Source organism: Oreochromis niloticus, linkage group LG16 (genome assembly GCF_001858045.2).
Source record: "Oreochromis niloticus isolate F11D_XX linkage group LG16, O_niloticus_UMD_NMBU, whole genome shotgun sequence".
NCBI lineage: Eukaryota > Metazoa > Chordata > Actinopteri > Cichliformes > Cichlidae > Oreochromis > Oreochromis niloticus.
Window position 1 is genome coordinate 11,469,753 of NC_031987.2, and position 17,189 is coordinate 11,486,941.

At 39.0% G+C, this 17,189-nt stretch overlaps 1 protein-coding gene across 1 annotated transcript; it reads right to left on the reverse strand.

Moving 5' to 3' along the window:
- Positions 1-4,474: 4,474 nt before the first annotated feature.
- On the reverse strand, positions 4,475-15,818 carry LOC100692075 (high-affinity choline transporter 1). Its single transcript, XM_003445368.5, has 9 exons — positions 15,624-15,818; positions 14,189-14,441; positions 13,792-13,905; positions 13,225-13,380; positions 12,908-13,056; positions 12,465-12,608; positions 12,086-12,239; positions 10,116-10,333; positions 4,475-9,121 (listed from the first exon to the last, which is right to left on the reverse strand). The coding sequence occupies exons 2-9, from the start codon at positions 14,370-14,372 to the stop codon at positions 8,468-8,470; spliced, it is 1,773 nt and encodes a 590-aa protein (XP_003445416.1). The 5' UTR covers positions 14,373-14,441; positions 15,624-15,818; the 3' UTR covers positions 4,475-8,467.
- Positions 15,819-17,189: the final 1,371 nt, after the last annotated feature.

The following is a 17,189-nucleotide window of genomic DNA, read 5'->3' on the forward strand; positions in this document are numbered from 1 at the left end:
ATGTTTACCAAAATGGCAAAAGATCAAAAGCATATGTAGTGCCCCCCCCGCCCAAAATATGCCATGATGGTAGCAAGTATTAAATTATATTTTGCTGCAGCTGTTTGCTATTTGTGACCAAACTGATTCTGTATCTCAAACAAATCAAAGGGGACTATAATAGATTACACTGAACTTTAACACTATTACTGTAGACATGATATTCACCATGGCTTATTATCCATCCTGATACCGTACCTATCCAAAGGTATTGTCCAGAGTATATCCAGACCACACATATAATTTAATTGCACTCATTAAAAACCTGCTTTGGGCAGAGGTATATTAGACATTATCAGCTACGATAATGAATGACTGTGCTTACATGAGTGACTCAGATACAGTATTTTATATTTAAAAACACCTGATAGCTTGTGAGGAAAAAGCTTTATTTTATAAAGTAAATATTTTTCCTTTTAATATCAGCAGGTACATCAATGTCCAAAATCTGTTTAAGTGGAAAGTGTTTATATTTTTAAAGAAAAATCCTCTGAGAAATTCAATTAATTTCAATGAAATGTCACTAAAGTTTAGATTGTATGTTTTTATTGCAGCTACAGGATCAAAAAGTAGCACAGAAGATATCCTACATATTGCACCTTTAATTTTAATTTGTTACTTTGTTCCCGGAAAGCTGATTCAGTTAATCTAGATTCAGATTTTTCTTTTGGTTCAGGCTCATGCTGGTGGTGTAATGGTTTGGGGAATATGTTCTTGGGACTGACCATGTCGCGTTATGACCACAGTGCTTCCATCTTCTGATGGCTACTTCTAGCAGGATAACACATAAAGTCACAAAGCTCTGATTATCTCAAACTGGTTTCTTGGACATGGCCTCCATACTCACCAGCTCTCAATCCAATAGAGCACCTTGGGAATGTGGTGAAACAGGAGATTTACTTCATTAATGAGCATCTAAAAACTCTGCAGCAGCTGTGTGATGCTATTATGTTAAAATGGACAGAAATCCCTGAGAAGAGTTCCTAGCACCTTGTTGAAAGCAGTTCTGAAGGCAAAAAGGGGTCAAACTTCATAAGAGCAAGGTGTACCGAATAAATTATCCAGTTTAATTAGCGATGGTGTCAGTGCCACACAGAAATGAGAACATTACATAATCAGTGATATTCTAGGATTCACAGGATTGTTCTGAAAATATAAAGAGCCAACAAATTTGAGTGTTTGTAAGGTTTTTGCAAACATTCTGCATTTTCTTTTGTTAGTGTGAATTAAGGCATTTCTGCTTTATTCCGAAATGTGGTTAATTAAATTTTAAACTAGTAAGGCGATCATTGAGATATAAAAAAACCCTCTGGTTTTATCCACTTTTTCCCCATGAGATCTACTCTTAAGGACAGAAGCAAGGACATAACTGGTAGGTGGAGACTCTCAGTCCAGGCAATCTCTCATATGAGCTAAGGGTGCCACAGTAAATGTCTGGCCTTCCCATTTATTTCGCTCTCCTTCTTTTCCCCTCCCCTGTCCAGAGAAGTGGAGCACTTAGTCTAATGTGAATAATGACGATGACTGTTTTCCAGACTGGCCCTCATCCACTGCCCTTATTGAGAAAGCACTAAATGGGCCAAGATTTACTTCTATAAACGACATCATCTCTCTCGCTCTCTTTTTTCTTCATCCAGCTCACATCTTTCTTTAGCATTGTAGTTTTTTCTTTTATGCCTTTATGTCTGTTATTGCATTTTATCTGCTACTGTTTTCATTTTTCCGTTTGCTTCCTAACTTAGGCTGATTGCTTAACTGTTTGCTTAACTGATTTAACTGATTGCTCATGATCATTTTGCACAGTGTCTTTTATTCATTAAGGATAACTTAGCTTGTAGCCAGAATCAAAGTGAGTTCTTTTTCTTCCGCACCTTTCACTCTGTTTCCAGTAGGCTACTTGGCTCTGAGCTGTTCATGCATTTTACCGCTTATTCCTATTAACCTATTAGTTTAAAATGTATGAGGCTATCTAGTCTTGGCTCACACTGTCTCATAAAGAATTATGGATAGCTTACAGTATTTCGCCCCTCTCTCCATCTTTCTCTACAGCCAAACATTTTAGAGTTGCCTGGGATGCAGATTAAAAGTAAAACCTCCTCCACCACCAGCAGCAGCAGTCCATTCAGAAACAGACAGCCTTTAGATCAGATGCTATGCAGAGCTTGTCTTGTTTGACAAGTCCAGCTGTATATTGTAAAAGTGCTACTTTTGGGTACTCTCTTATTAATAAGGGGTCACCACTGCAGGTAGCCCCACATATTTTTGATTTGACTGATTTTTACACCCAACATCATTCATGATGCAACCCCCAAGGGATAAGTGTCTCCTCTTGGGAGCTTTTGTTTGTTAGAGGCTGCAAAAGGATGACAGAAAAGAGCCAGACAAGCTTTCTGTGACCTCTAATTGAGGACTCCATGTTTCATGGTTGAGTTAAGAACCCGGAAACACTAAATTTGAGAAGTCCCAAGAGGGAGCTTGTATTAGAAATCTTATTTAGCCCCATTAAGAGGAGGAGGATTGGCTATCGGAGGCTTGTGATTCGTTGGCAACCTCTTTAAGTCATACCAGGGCCTTTGCTGGACACGTGGGTAAAAAGTAATGGCATGGCAAAATTGTTATTCATTTAATTAAGCAGCAGATACTTTTTCCTAAATATGATTTCTAAAGGAGGAGCTACTGAGCCAATCACTTATTAAACTCTCAGTCTCAAAAGCATTTAAAATGTAAAATAATCAATAAATAAAAGATATGAGTCCAAGTCTATAATTTGTTGTTTCTTCATCAGCATTTTCAGCTGGCTTTCCTGACTTTTTGTCATTTTAGAGAGAATAAGTCATGAGTTGTGCTGCAGGGCTGAAATATGTGTGTGTGTGTGTGTGTGTGTGCGGGTGTGAAGTGCATGCTAGTTCAGGGAATGTTCAGGGAATTCTTTGTTGTGTTAAACACAGAGAAAGCTTCAGTGAGGACAAAGTTTGCATTATGATGCCTGAGGCTAGCCTGCAGGGTTAAAAGGGAGTACATATATGGATGCATGGAGATACAAAGAAATCAGCTGGGAGTTCAGTCAGAGGTTTATGATGATAAACACACGATGAACATAACAGGGTTGCACGTGGAACACAGGGCTAAGGAAGAAAACATCTACATTACTAGTTACACTTTCCAGCTTTTCATCTACCCTCTCCTTCTGCTATACATCCATGAATCCTCTCTGAGGTCCTCCTCATTTCCACCTGCTTAGCAGCTCCAGTAGTGATGTATTGAATCCATGCCAAAGAGGCAAAAGTTACTTTCTGCTGTTGTGAACTATTTCACTTCTCTGTGGTAAAGACAAATCATATTTTTGTAGCTAAATTTATACCTCAAAGCTAACAGTGAGTACAACTGTATTCTTTATTAGACTTATGTGCTCAGCAAATATTGTATTCCCATTGTTTTCATTTATTATGATAAAGATTGGCAAATGTAACACTTTAATCTTTTCAGTATATATATGTGTGTTTGTGTTTATGTGTCTGTGTGTTTCTTTAGATGCTTCATAACTGAGCTGTGTGACGCACCTGTTAAACAAAACACACAGCTTCATTTGTGCACATTTGAACTTTTTGTGACACACAGGGAAATATCTTGAGATATATTTTTGGTTTCTATTTACCACAAAAGTCCTTGTGTTTTTTCTCTCAAACACGGTCTTGTAATATCTTGTGTGATCTATTGTGTGGTTTTAAATGATTTTCTTCAAGTGCTACAAAGTTGAACTAAAAAGTAACATAATTTTGTCTAAAATCCCAGCTATGATCTATATGGCTAACAATCCCAAGGTCTGACACACAAAACCCCACATTCACATACTAAAGCCATGACTAGTGGCTATAATCTATAATAAACCTGGTGCAGTATTGGACATGACTCACCTTTTACTGAACGTAATACTGTGAGGAGGAAACAACGCAATTTGAAGATGTCTTCCACCAGCCAGGGGTCATGCTGTGTATTATGTGTGTGTGTGTGTGTGTGTGTGTGTGTGTGTGTGTGTGTGTGTGTGTGTGTGTTAGACTGATTGACAGCCTTGACAGTTTTGGCAGTCATAAGATTCGGAGGTGAGCATTTTGATTGATGATTCCACGTGGGTGGCAGCCTGTAGATTAAAACCTCTAGTAGACAACACACACACACACACACACACACACACACACACACACACAATCAACTCACATTTATTACTTGGAGGCATACTGTAAGCCATAACTATCATTCACTTTCTTACCGTAACGCCGTTCTGCGCGCACGCGCGCGCACACACACACACACACACACACACACACACACACACACACACACACGCACACTTTACCGTCTAATTTCTAGATTTAATACATTATAGAACAAACATGTGCGTACGCGTAGATGAAAGAAGACCAACTCAGTACTTTGCTAAATGAATATAATTTATTCAAGTGACCTCACGATTACAACTATACTCTTATAGACACTGCATGAATAAATAAATAAATAGCTGTAATTTCACTGTCAACAAACATCATTTTCAGTGCTGCATTTAAAGGTAAACTAATTTGTTCCTATGCTTTTTTCTTTTTTTTTAGTATATACATTTATCACACAAAAATACAGCGTCATTGTTATTTACGACATAGAGCCAAAAACGTGTCAGTCCACCAGCTGACGTTGATTCTTTTCTGCGTGTGCGCTCGGGTTTGTGGATGAACCCAGGAAACAGCACACTCATTTGTTGAGGAGAACATTTACATTCACATTTAAGTCCAATGAGATTGCCTGACACTTTGCATAGCATCAGACCAGACCGCCCTGTTTGAAGCTGAAGCTGATTTATCATCGATCCCAAAACTGGTTCAGGTCAGATCAGGATCTAGTAGGTCCTACTGTACCTCAGCTGATATGGCTGCACATGGGGGCTCAAGTCCCCTTTGCTCTCTATAGACTAACTTCAAGGCCATTCTGCCATCTTAAAGGATGAAGGCTGGTGTTATTCTAGATCTTTTACATTGTGACCTAATCGCCTAAAAAGACAAAAATCATCAATAATATGATTGTAACAAGTTTTGCCACTGAAGCCAAAACCTTAGCTTTCCTACTCAGTGTATACCTCTGTAGCATAGAGGTGAAAAAAAACATAAAGAAGTTGCTATTCAGTAAATCAGCAAATTTTTCTCATCAGCGGGTGAAAACAGTCCCCAAGAAATACACATTTAAAGTAAGTAGCATTTTTTTTCCCACAGTGCCCAACTGTGTTTAGAAACTGCTTCACCTTTTCAAAAAAACCCCAAAACAAAACACCATACTTCTGGGATCAATAGAGATAATGTAAAAGGTTGAAAAAATTTGGGAAACAGCCAATTAAAATCCTTAAACTTTCCAGATTGAAACAGGACCTATCGCCTGTTCAAGATCGCCTACTGGTGCAAGTCCAGACAGCTTCCAGCACATCTGCTATTCAGTCACATTCACTTATACCTCTGCCAGGCATGCCTGATCTCCTCCAGTGTGTCAACACAATAAAGCTTCAACTCCATTTATATTTTGGGCAAGTGCTCACATCGTTTGAGGTCATGTTTTTTCAGATAGAGCAGTAGGACTTCACAATGGTAGTCTTACCCTTCCGGTTCTACTCATGAGCTGATGTTGCTCCTTCATGGTTTGAACCTACAAACCTCGATCAGTTTGAAGCAGATGTTGAGGTTTGTGCACAATTTTAAGGTCTGTGATAAAATCTCACAGAGCAAGTGGTCATAGCAGGACTATCAGAAAGCAATGCAGAAATAGCAGCAGCACAAGAAGCTATCTGAGAAGGTGATCTTGAGGGAAAAATCTAAACCAGGTATGGTTTGCTGAACTTTGACAAGAACATCTAGAATATTATCAGCCTTATCCTTCAATGGAAAAATATTTCATACATGTCACCTTTTCAACATGTTCCTAAACCACTCATTTTTTACCACTGACGTTTGAATTAAGGCAAGTCCATAAGATTCAAAAAGACACCAACGAACCACAACGATGCTAAGAGGAGATAAACACAGTGAAGTCAACTGGACAACAGTAACACATAACAATGCCAAAAAGCTTGACAGATTTTTTTGTTTCTTTTGTTCTTTTTTCCACACAGAGCAGCAGTGTGTCCGGTTGTTTAAAACTGCCAGGCCCGTGACAATGTAAGGACTTGTACTGAACAATGTATGAGGGTGCTCAATCAAGTAACACTTCAACTTTCATCACCGCTAACATCGCACTGTAACACACTCCTTACAAACCATCATTTTTGAACCTCTGTGCAGCATTAATCAAATGTCCTGAGGGCTGATCGACTTGGGGCCGGATCGATGATGACTGGTGCTACTAACACCGTCCTGGGAGGAACAATCATTTCCTGTCCCCAGTAACCTGCTGTGGCTGGCCAGTCAATACAGCTTTAGGATGAGAAAACAAACCATCATAGGTGCACACACACACACATATATATATATTTCAAAATGGCTTCTGTGAGTTCATGTTAAAAATAAAAATCACTGAAGTGTTCTTGATTACTTTCAAAGTTCACTGTCGCGTCTTGTATTGAGATTTATTTCCAGGCTGCTATTAGGTTCCAGTCATTTATAAAATCTGTTTGCAAAATGAACATCATGTGCTTTTACTGGTGTCAGTGTTACCATTACGTAGCATTGCAGTTGTAAATGAATGGTAGTTTAAAGATGTATTCCCATTGTATGTTCGACAAAAACAACGATAGCAAATTGATTTTCATAATGCACTGAAATGAAGGGAAGACAATGGCTGCCTGGAAAGTACAAGGGGAAAGAAAGGTCACGGGGTGGAGTGTAATAAAAGTCAGAGCTCCTGTCTAATTACTCTGATTCATGATGATTCAGCAGTACACAATTTAGGTTCAGTGCAGAACTTTAGTGTCAGTAGCAGGAAGCTTATGATCATTATTTATGTCTCCCTCTGACCATCAAACTTTATTTTAGAATAAATACTGGATCAAATGACTACATCACCGAGCTCAGAACCACTCTTTTGTGCTCCAGACTATTGTTGTCGTTTTCCTCACTGTTTTGGTTTTCTGATTTCACTATCACCGTCTCGTCAGCTCACATTAAAGAGATTGGGTTAAAGTTACAATAAAGTCCCTAAAGTTGTAACTTTAGGGACTCGTCAGTACTGACAAGAATAGCAAAGATTAAAACAGAGCTGAGCAGAAGTTTCATTAATCTGATGGATAGGTACTCTCGGTGGCTCCCTTAGTTCCACCACAGAGGATGTATCCACATATTTTATTTGGCACAGATTTTTACAGTGGACGCCCTTCCTGACACAACCCTGCCATTTATCCAGGTAGGGACTTGGGTCAAAATAGTGGGAGTACACTAGCTTGTGACCTCCTGAGGCTGGCTTTGTGTCTCCTCTCAGTTATGAACTGGCGATCTTTCGGGTGTAAGGCGAGCATGTTAACCACAACACCACCCATTGCATTCAAATGAACGATAATTTTGCCCTGTATTTTGCCCCCCCCCAAATGAATTCTTCTTATGCTCTTACTCATTGATCTCTTTTGTTTAGTGAAATCTTGTCAATACAACAAAGATGGTAGTTAGCTTGCTAACTGTTGGCAGTGAATGAAAAAAATGTTTTTATGGAACGTTGTTTGGGATTTTGCTGATTTAGCCAGTATCTTCTATTTGGTAAAGTCACGGTTTGGTCATATAATTATGGACTTCAGCAAGAAGATTAAATCGAGCTGAAAACAGAACATAAAACTTGCAAACATCTACTGGTCTTCAGGTTTAAACAAGACATGGTAAAAATCAAATTCAGTAAAATCTATCTAGCTGTACAATGTGGATCCTAAAAATATTATTGCTCTATCAATAAAGTTGTTCTACATGAAACTCAAAGTATGATAAAAGCTTAGTTGTCAGGTGCATGTAAACGAACTTACGTATATTATGCTTTGTATAATGACTTGTAGATGTGGACACAGTTTCTTGGTTAGATATTGCACTATTTTCATGATCCACAACAAATCCTTGTAGACTTGCTCATAAAGGCCCACTGTACATCCATCCAAAGTTCCTCCGATCACTATAGCAGCACTTAAATGAAAACGGTTAAAGTTTCACAGAGTCATGATAAGAAAACACAAGAATGAGTGTGGCATGATTCGCACAGGTGATTGAGTCTGTTTGCTGTTTCTAGGCAAGGAATCTCAAAAAAGAAGGAGGCACCATATTGCCGTCAGAAACTTGGAGTCACTTGAAAGCCACAGCAGATGCTCTGTTGATTTGGCTCCCAGTGTGGCAGTAGTAATTTTCCTGAAGAATATTGATGCCTCTTTTGACTGTTCCTTCTTCTTTACATTCCTTGGTTCTAGTTTACTTTGTGCCTTAAATGTCTAATCTTCATTGTGAAAAGCCTCTGGACTAGATGCCCCATCATCACTGAGGACCTCCGTGTTGGTAAAGGTCCCAGCAAGTGAGGCACCCAAGACCTGCCTGACAGGAGCCATCTCTGAAAGAATTATGTTATCATGGTTGCTTACCAGTGTAGCCTTGTCCATTATCTCCTTGCTGTGCTTGGAAACAACAGCATCCAGGAAGTCGTACTTATGTGACAGCATACCACTTTCAAATAGATACTTTGTCAGGTAAGAAAAAAACACATTGGCCAAGAAGGATGCCACCATGGACACAGACTTGAAGGGGAACCTCTGCTGGACAAAGTGCTCTACATCTCCAGTGAGGTGATGGACCTTCTCCTGGGTCACCCAGCCAGGGTAATAGATGAATGGAGGTAGTTTGAGGTAGGGCTCCCCCCCACCAATGCGCAGCAGAAGACCAAAGATATAACCAGCCACAGAACCATAGGTGTTGGTGCCCTTAACGAACAGCACACTGAGAAGTTGGGGGAATATGATGACATAGACCAGATCAGAGCTCAGGTACCACAGGCCGTATACTGATCCTGTTAACAATGCCATGGCAGTGGCCAGAGCTCCGAACACAAAGATGGTGAGGCGCATCACCCAAACAATCTCCCGATCTGAGGCCTGTAAGGAAGATGAAAGGGATAAAAGAGTAAAGACAGACACATAACAACTGGAGGGGAACAGGGTGTTAACTTAAATGAAAGTCAGTTCAGATAAAAGATTAGAGCCTACAGCTAAAGTAGTGTCCGTGTGAGGTTGCACTTAGATACGAAAGCGCTTGGAGATGTAGGTTCTGTTTGAAATTATTCACTCATTTAATTCTCCATACTCTTATTATTCAGGGAAACTGGATGATGAGAAAAGGTGAGCTCAGTGGTACAACAAAACAACACTGTAGGGCACTATTTGGTCTTAAAATCAACGGCAACAGGTCTTATCGAGTGATTAATCCAAATTTTATTTATTTTTTCTCTCCAATCATAATTATTATGTTCAAATGAAACCAGAAGAGAGGTATAAATATGTGTCTGCAGCCACTTTTACAACACAACAGAGGTTTGGGTTTGCATTTCAACCAGTGGTGTGGGGGATCTTCGGAAAATTGGCAAGCATCCGATTAGCAATTGTTTCATTTTTCATTTTTTAAAATGACAATGCTCCCAAATACACTGTTAGTACAATAACAGGATGCCTGAATATATTTTTTCCTACCAAAGTATAAAGAAAAGCAGGTTGGCTTAAGACTTTTGCACAGTATTAGCATGCACAGTAATCTTCACAATTCTGAAAATTAATGTCTGTTACAAATGTGATGGGAATGAATAGCAGGAAATCTCAGTGGGACCAATTTAGCAGATTATCTAACCATCTAACATTATCTAACAAATAATTATAACACAAACAACTTACAAAGATTTCCATCTTGAGGTTTTGTGTGTGGTTTTGGGTATTAAACAAATTCGATAAAGTGCACATATAATTTCTGCTGTAGGCTCTTGTTTTGTTGTTTTTTTCGTATGAAAATAACGTTGATTTATCGATAGGCTGACTGATGTTTGGAACCACTTGCTGAAATTGTGCAGACGTACGTGTGTGCTAGGAATATTGCTCTTACCGACTGCCGAAACGCGAGCTGATAAATGTTCCTGGCAAACATGGAGCTGGCTGAGAGTATGGATGAGTCTGCTGATGACATGACTGCAGCTGACACAGCCCCCAGACCAAAGAAGGAGATGTATGGTGGGCAGAGGTGCTGAAGCACTATAGGAAGGATCATGTCTGACTCATCCTTATCCTTTGGAGGGAGGGAACCATATGTAGTTTGGTTCCAGTCTGAATCAGGACATGAGAAACAGTTAAAAATTGATCATTGTAAACAATGCAAATGTCACAGTTTATTATTACAGCTCTTATGAAACAATCAGCCAACCAGTCAATCTTTGCACTCAACTGTCAAGATTATCTATGTATTAAATTAGAAAAACAGTCATCAGCATTTGTCTTAATTATTGGTTTGAACAAAAAAACAGAAAGAAAGTGCCTTGCATGAGGCAGTAACACAACATAACTAAAGCTGAACAAACTGTACCTGGCACACATTCACATTTTAAGATTAATAGCATTTCTTTTCTGGCCACCCTGCAGAAATTTAAGTGTACGGATTTCTTTATTACAATTTTTGATCCCTTAGCTTTTCAGACAAAAAAAAAGGTTAATGCTCTCAGTGGATACGCATGCTTTAAAGCTGAGAAACAAAAGGCCTTAATGTGTCTAGGTGCCTTAATAGCTGCACAGATTCAATCTGCTGTTGGTCAAAACACAATAAACAAAGCCACAGTAATAATAGTACGAATTAAACTGGATACTGACTGAAAACTAGACCCCAGTTCAACATAGACGAGGGTAATATACTGGTTTGTTAATGATCCGTGGAAGCATATGAGTCAGTATTAAGTAATTATGGACATTATGTTGATTAATTGCATTTAACTGTTGTCGATTAATCACTGATAATGGTTAACATCATAAGGGAGCCAATAGTTCTGACAGTCTATGCTTAACTTATTAGATATAAAAGTATGCATGCACGCTAGCTGTACTGATACCCTCATCTTCGTTAAGCCAGCATTCAGACGACTATGGTTTATATCAAAGTTTTTAAGAAAAAAAATCCTCAAATTAACCATAGCATTTACTGTATATATACAGGACAGGTGATCTTCCTCTCTCTTCTCCTTCTACCTTTCCTTTAGACACAAAATATTTTTTTTTCACTCACAAGTTGACACCACTCTCTTTTACCCTAACCTTCTTTCTACTATTTTTTGCCCTCCTCCTCCTCCACAAGAGGTACACAGTCTATGTCTTTCTCTACCCATCCCCAGATATTCATAGGCAGTGGTTGATTAGTGCCAGTTATACGTGGAACGGCTTCAGATGGACCAGATTAATTAGCTCCTCTTCAGATGTAATATTCACTAAATCGCCATGGTCTGATGGCTCTCTCTCCTCTGCACGTCGTGACAGCATCCGTCTGCTGTTTACCCTCCAGACACTGTATACATCTGCATTTACACATCTGAAAAAAGAAAAGGGCTGCTGGGGTGTAAACAACCCCATGAAGCCAGGGTGCTCTCTTTGATCACACTTTCCCGTTTGAATAAAGGATCAGGTTCTTGGATGTTTCGATTGTCTTGTGATGTTTCATTTACTGCTTAATCACTGTGTATGTCTGTGCGTGTGCACATCAGTCTTGGATTAGTCTCTGATTAGCGTGTGTTTGCCTAAAAAGTCTGATTTAACAGCTGCAGTCCAGACATAACAGCGTGTGTGCATATGAAGCAGTGGTGGCACTGTATAGTGATTCGTACTTCTACCCGTCTTTGTTGTCCTTGTAAATCTGGTTGCAAATGACAGCTAGCTCCATTACCACTTAAAGAAAGGATTATATATACTACGCTTGGGTACACTGTTTAAAAAAACTGTTTCTGCAACTCATCTAATTCAGTTTATTAAAATATTATGGGACCCCCATTTTAACCTGTGGGTGCATATTTGTGTTTGTGTCTCTGTGTGTATTATTACCAGTGGAAGCCCCTATAGCTCCTATGAGGACAGAGGGGACAGCCATGACCAAGCAACCGAAGGCAGCAAGGAATGAAAGGACCTGGGCGTAGGTAGCTGAAGAAGCAGAAAGAACCCGTTGAAAATAGACCTGCCAGGGAATCCCCCCCAACATCTAGAAACAGAAACACCAAACCAATGCATTACAATCAGCAGTCTAAAAAAATACTGTGAATCTCTTTGTTTCTAGTGAAGAACTCCATTTCAGTACTAAGAAACCATTAAATGCTATGTGCATGAATGGGTCTCTTATTTTGACTTCAGTGAAAGTGTGTCTGCAATTGACTTTAGAGTTATATACTGTCTCTTGGTGAAACTTCAGATAAAAGTTATGGCTTACAAGCAAAAAGAAGTTGTCCGCCCAGAGCCAATTGTCTTCGGGCTCAATCTTCCCGAGCCAAGGAGATTGATAGATTGTTTTCTTGGCTGTAACACCGATGTCTGACACGGCAGGATTGGACAGAGCAAAAGGCACACTGATCCACTGAAAGGAGAAGAAGAATATCATAATGTAACAATAATACAATAAAAAATGTAAAAATTGAATTATTATATTTTTATAGCATTTCAAAATCTAACTGTTGAAATCAAGTTCTACTTTACCCTGTGTTCTTGATACAAAAGGTGCTTTTATCAATTTCATGTTTTGATATGATTCTGTGTGTATAAATTTATATCTATTTTAAAGTTATGACTTAAAAATCTTGTTGAACTGCTAGAAGATTTGGTTTAAATATTGGCTAAAATCATTAGAGCTGCTGGTTGAGTAGCTCTGAAACTCACCAAACCCAGAAAGATACAGAAGAGCTGGACCACATCTGTGTATGCAACAGAGTAAAGTCCTCCAACAAGTGTGTAGAAGATGGCTATCAGTGCTGAGATCACCACAGACATGTTGATATTTATATCCACTATCACACTGAGAGTCGCACCTGCATGGAAATATAACCAGAGTGAAGAAGAAAAAAAAATATTCACTAAAATCTGGGTAACTTGATGTTTCACTCACAATGAGTTTGGGCATACAATGCAGTATATTGTAAAGCATAGATTAGATTTAAAGTGGTGAGATTCACGATCTCATCCATTGGGATGCCTACCCAAAGCGGACAAAATAGCTGCAGACCAGAAGATTTCTCCCATGAGTGCAGGGATGAACAGCAGACCACCCATCCTTTTTCCATATAGCTGCTGGAAGGGATCCAGCATGGTCACATATCCACGTGATCGCATGGGTTTGGCAAAGAAAAGGCCCCCTGAGTGATGTCAGATGTTGAGGTAAGGCAGACAAAAAGCACAAGAGAAGCATTTTAGAAAGTTGTACAATACTACTAACTTAACGTAAAGTGTGCTGATGCTGTATAATAACCTTAATGAATAGACCAAATTCTATATGCTTCAGCAACACAGCTTAAATTTACATTTACTTTAATATCAGACCAATGGCACAAATATCAGTCTTCCTACACCTAAATATCATATCAATATGAATTTAATGTAAATGAATTTCTGTCTTAAAAATAGGAAAGCATATTCATTTCTAGGCAAAAAGAACTTTAACTACATTAAAACTACATTACATTAACTACATTAGGTGATGCAACTCTTTTCCTTTTTAATCTAGCTATAAGCAGATATATTTATCCAAGTTTTTCTAGGTTTCCTACCTACTACAAGGCTGAGAGCATAACCAAAGGGTGCCTGTGCCCAGGCCAGGCCGAAACCTGGGAGGTAGACATATTCTGCTGTTCCATTAATGTAGCCCCCTCCCACCCAAGTGGCTGAAAAAGAAGAAGAAAACTTATTTGTAAATTAACAAATCAAAAGAAAATATGCATTTCAATTTTTCCGAACTGCATGAGTATAATGTTGAAAACTGTGATGGAAATTTCTACTTCTGCCCGCTGCGCAATCTGTGCGTAAAAGACGGAGCGGAAGACCCTAGTCAATGGAAAGTTTTTGTTTTTTTTCTCCTTTTGGACCTTGTATGGTATGAAAATTGGACAAAATGCGCACGTGGCTGCCGTCGAACAGACACCAAGAAATATAGATTTAAAGACTCACCGGTCATCGTAAATCCACCAACGAACAAGCCGATGTCCCTTCCCCCAACCATGATACTCTCGCTCCGATCTATGCCTTCGCCAACTCCAGAGTTCTTATTCTTCCACGCAGCCCAGATCCCCACAAACAGAATCAGGACATAGAAGAGCACGATAGCCACGAGACCCTCGACGTGAATGGTCATCTTCCTTTTCTCCGCTTCCCCGCCGAGATCAAGTGCTGCTGCGCGCGGACTGGATACTCATGGAGAAAACTTTGAAAAAACAAAAGAAAAAGCTTTTTAATGATACATTTGTGCTTTGTCAGAAATAATAAAAACACACAATCCCAACCCGCAGAAACACATTTTAAGGAGTGCAGACAAACTGTAACTGCAACTACATGGAACATCATTTCAAAAGCTATCAATTTAATCAACCTGAAAACACTAATGTGTGACAAATACATTTCTTAAAAGAAACAAAACAGAAGCATTTTATCCTCAGTCTGTCGGATGTAATACTGGCTAAGTCCAAGTGATGCCCAGTGCTTCCACCGCCGTTAGAAATTACAAAGTATTTCAAATGTCATTTTCAGGTTTTCTGCGCACATGCACGCTTACTGCAAATATTCAGCTGTTACAGTTTTAATGCGCCTTGTTAACCGGAGTTATATTAGCCTGAACAACTAATCATTTTTTCCCAATAATAATAATAATAATAATAATGATGATGATAATAATTTTTTAACTAAATGTCAAAGTTTAAATTAGTACACGTGAAAGTGTGACAAGTAATACATTTATATATACTTGCTAATTTCGTTTAAACTCCTCAGGTTAAACTATATTTTAGATAAAATAACCGATTTGCAAATTCCTGCTCGGAAATACTGCGACCATGAATCTTACCGTATCCAGCAGGGACTCCAGCTTGTGTAACTAAATCAACAGATCGGAATCAGAAACGATGCAAACTCGATCCAGTGGTATCAGTCCAAGAGTGCGCACATTATTAGTGTTACTTTAGTTAGTTCTTCACAACAGCTGAACGTGTTTTACACGCGTTATGCGCCCTCATTTACAGATATTCTTTTCGGTCATTTGACTTAAGTAAGTAAAAAAAACAACGCATTTACAACTTTACGCTTCCAAAGATGTGCACCCACATTTGCATGTTTCTGGTAACTCTATTGTGCGCAAAAGTCGGGCACTCCTTTGTAATGGCGATGCATTGGGAAAAAAATCCGGTCCGTTTTCCAACAGATTCATAAAAACAGCTGCATTGATGAGGTTCGTGCTCAAACTCAAACCTGAGGTTCCCCGTTGCGCTGACACCAAGGTGCCAAGAGGCCGGTGTTGAATTATTGAGCTCTCTTTAAATCAATTGTTAATGCAGTAAAATTCGGCAACCACATATCATTTTAGTAAAATTATTACAAAATAGAATTTTCTTACCTTTGCTTTGGAAAAACGGGTCTAAATAGATCACAAGAGCAGGGACTCCAAAAGTAGATTCAAAAAAGTGTAAGGGACAAATTATCTTTGTGATATATTGCGGTGCCAGTCTGTAATCCTCCTGGACGACCAAACACCATTCAACTATGTTGTTTTTTAAATCACAAATGCTCGTCGGCACCAGAGAGGGAGACGGACCAAGCGAGGGAGGGGGAGAGGCTGGAGGTGGGTGGAGGGGTGGAGATGAATGGGAGTGGTGGGTTTATTGGGTGCTGTCAGGGTGGGTAGATGGTGGATAAATGTCTTCCAGGGCAGGACGAAAATAGCACCTAATAGAGAATGGCATGACGCACAACCTCTGCGGAAAAGCTTTCCAATATCATAATATCATATTGGCAATAGATGAAACCTTTACTTTGCCAGGTTACATTTCAGGCCTGATTTATGATCTTGCGCAGGTCCTCGCTCGCTGATGATTAAGGCAAGGCGCCTTTACTGCAAAGGCTTGTTGTATGGCAGTGATGCTGAGAATGTGAGCCACGTACATAGGATTAATTTCCACTTTATAAGTCCGCATTACACATTCAACTCTGACGCCTTTTCGTCCAAAAACATCAATCTACTCGCAAGTTCGTGCGTTTGATCAACATGATGTTGAAGTAAACTTTTAGACACTTGGAAGCAGCATAGTTACAGTATTTTATTATATCGCCTTCCTGCACCGGGATCTATGACTGTTAAAGATTTCCTATGAAGGAACCCAGTTCCGCTGTCCATGGTGCTGAACTAACATTTCGTATTTCTATGTGGTTTAAATCATATTTAAACCGCCCCCTTTAAAAAAAGTATTTGCTTTGGTAAGTACTTCTCTGAGATGTTTAATTAAAAAAAAAAAAAAAGATGTTAAAGCTGAGCTCAACATGTGCACGTGAAAGCAGCAGTACAGCAGGGAAAGCCTGTATTGCACACACATCAAAAAAGGCTTTCACTGATGTAAGAAGTGCCTTAAATTTGTAATTTTTTAATGAGGGAGGAAATAAAGTTATCCTGTTTAACAAAATAATATAAGTTTGAGCTGATATAAATTCAAAACAGAGTTTTTATATATCTTGCACAGGCCCAGGATCCTAAAATTACCATATTGTTTTGCTCATTTAAACACATTTTGGCTCAGCAACCAATCTTTGGCCCAACTCAATGTACTCATGTTTTAACCTGTGATTTCAAAGCAAATAATTCCTATAGATATACAATTTAACCCTTTTTCTGGAGCAGTTCAACAAGGTTTAATGTAAATAATCTTATAGTTTTATGGCATTAAATAGATTTTTTCCCGTTAATTCATAATGTAATTTATCTAATTGATGTAAATGATGACAACGACTAGTCTGATTGCTGAAATAAGATAAGTCACTTCCTTGAATCGTGACATGTCCTCTCATTTAGTGCCTGTGTGGCTCTTTTATACAGTCATTGGTCTGACAGCCTGCCAGAAAGAGGGCAGCTCTAATTGGAGGGTTTTCCAACTAATAAGCCTCAGAAAGATGTCCACAGTGTTACATGTCA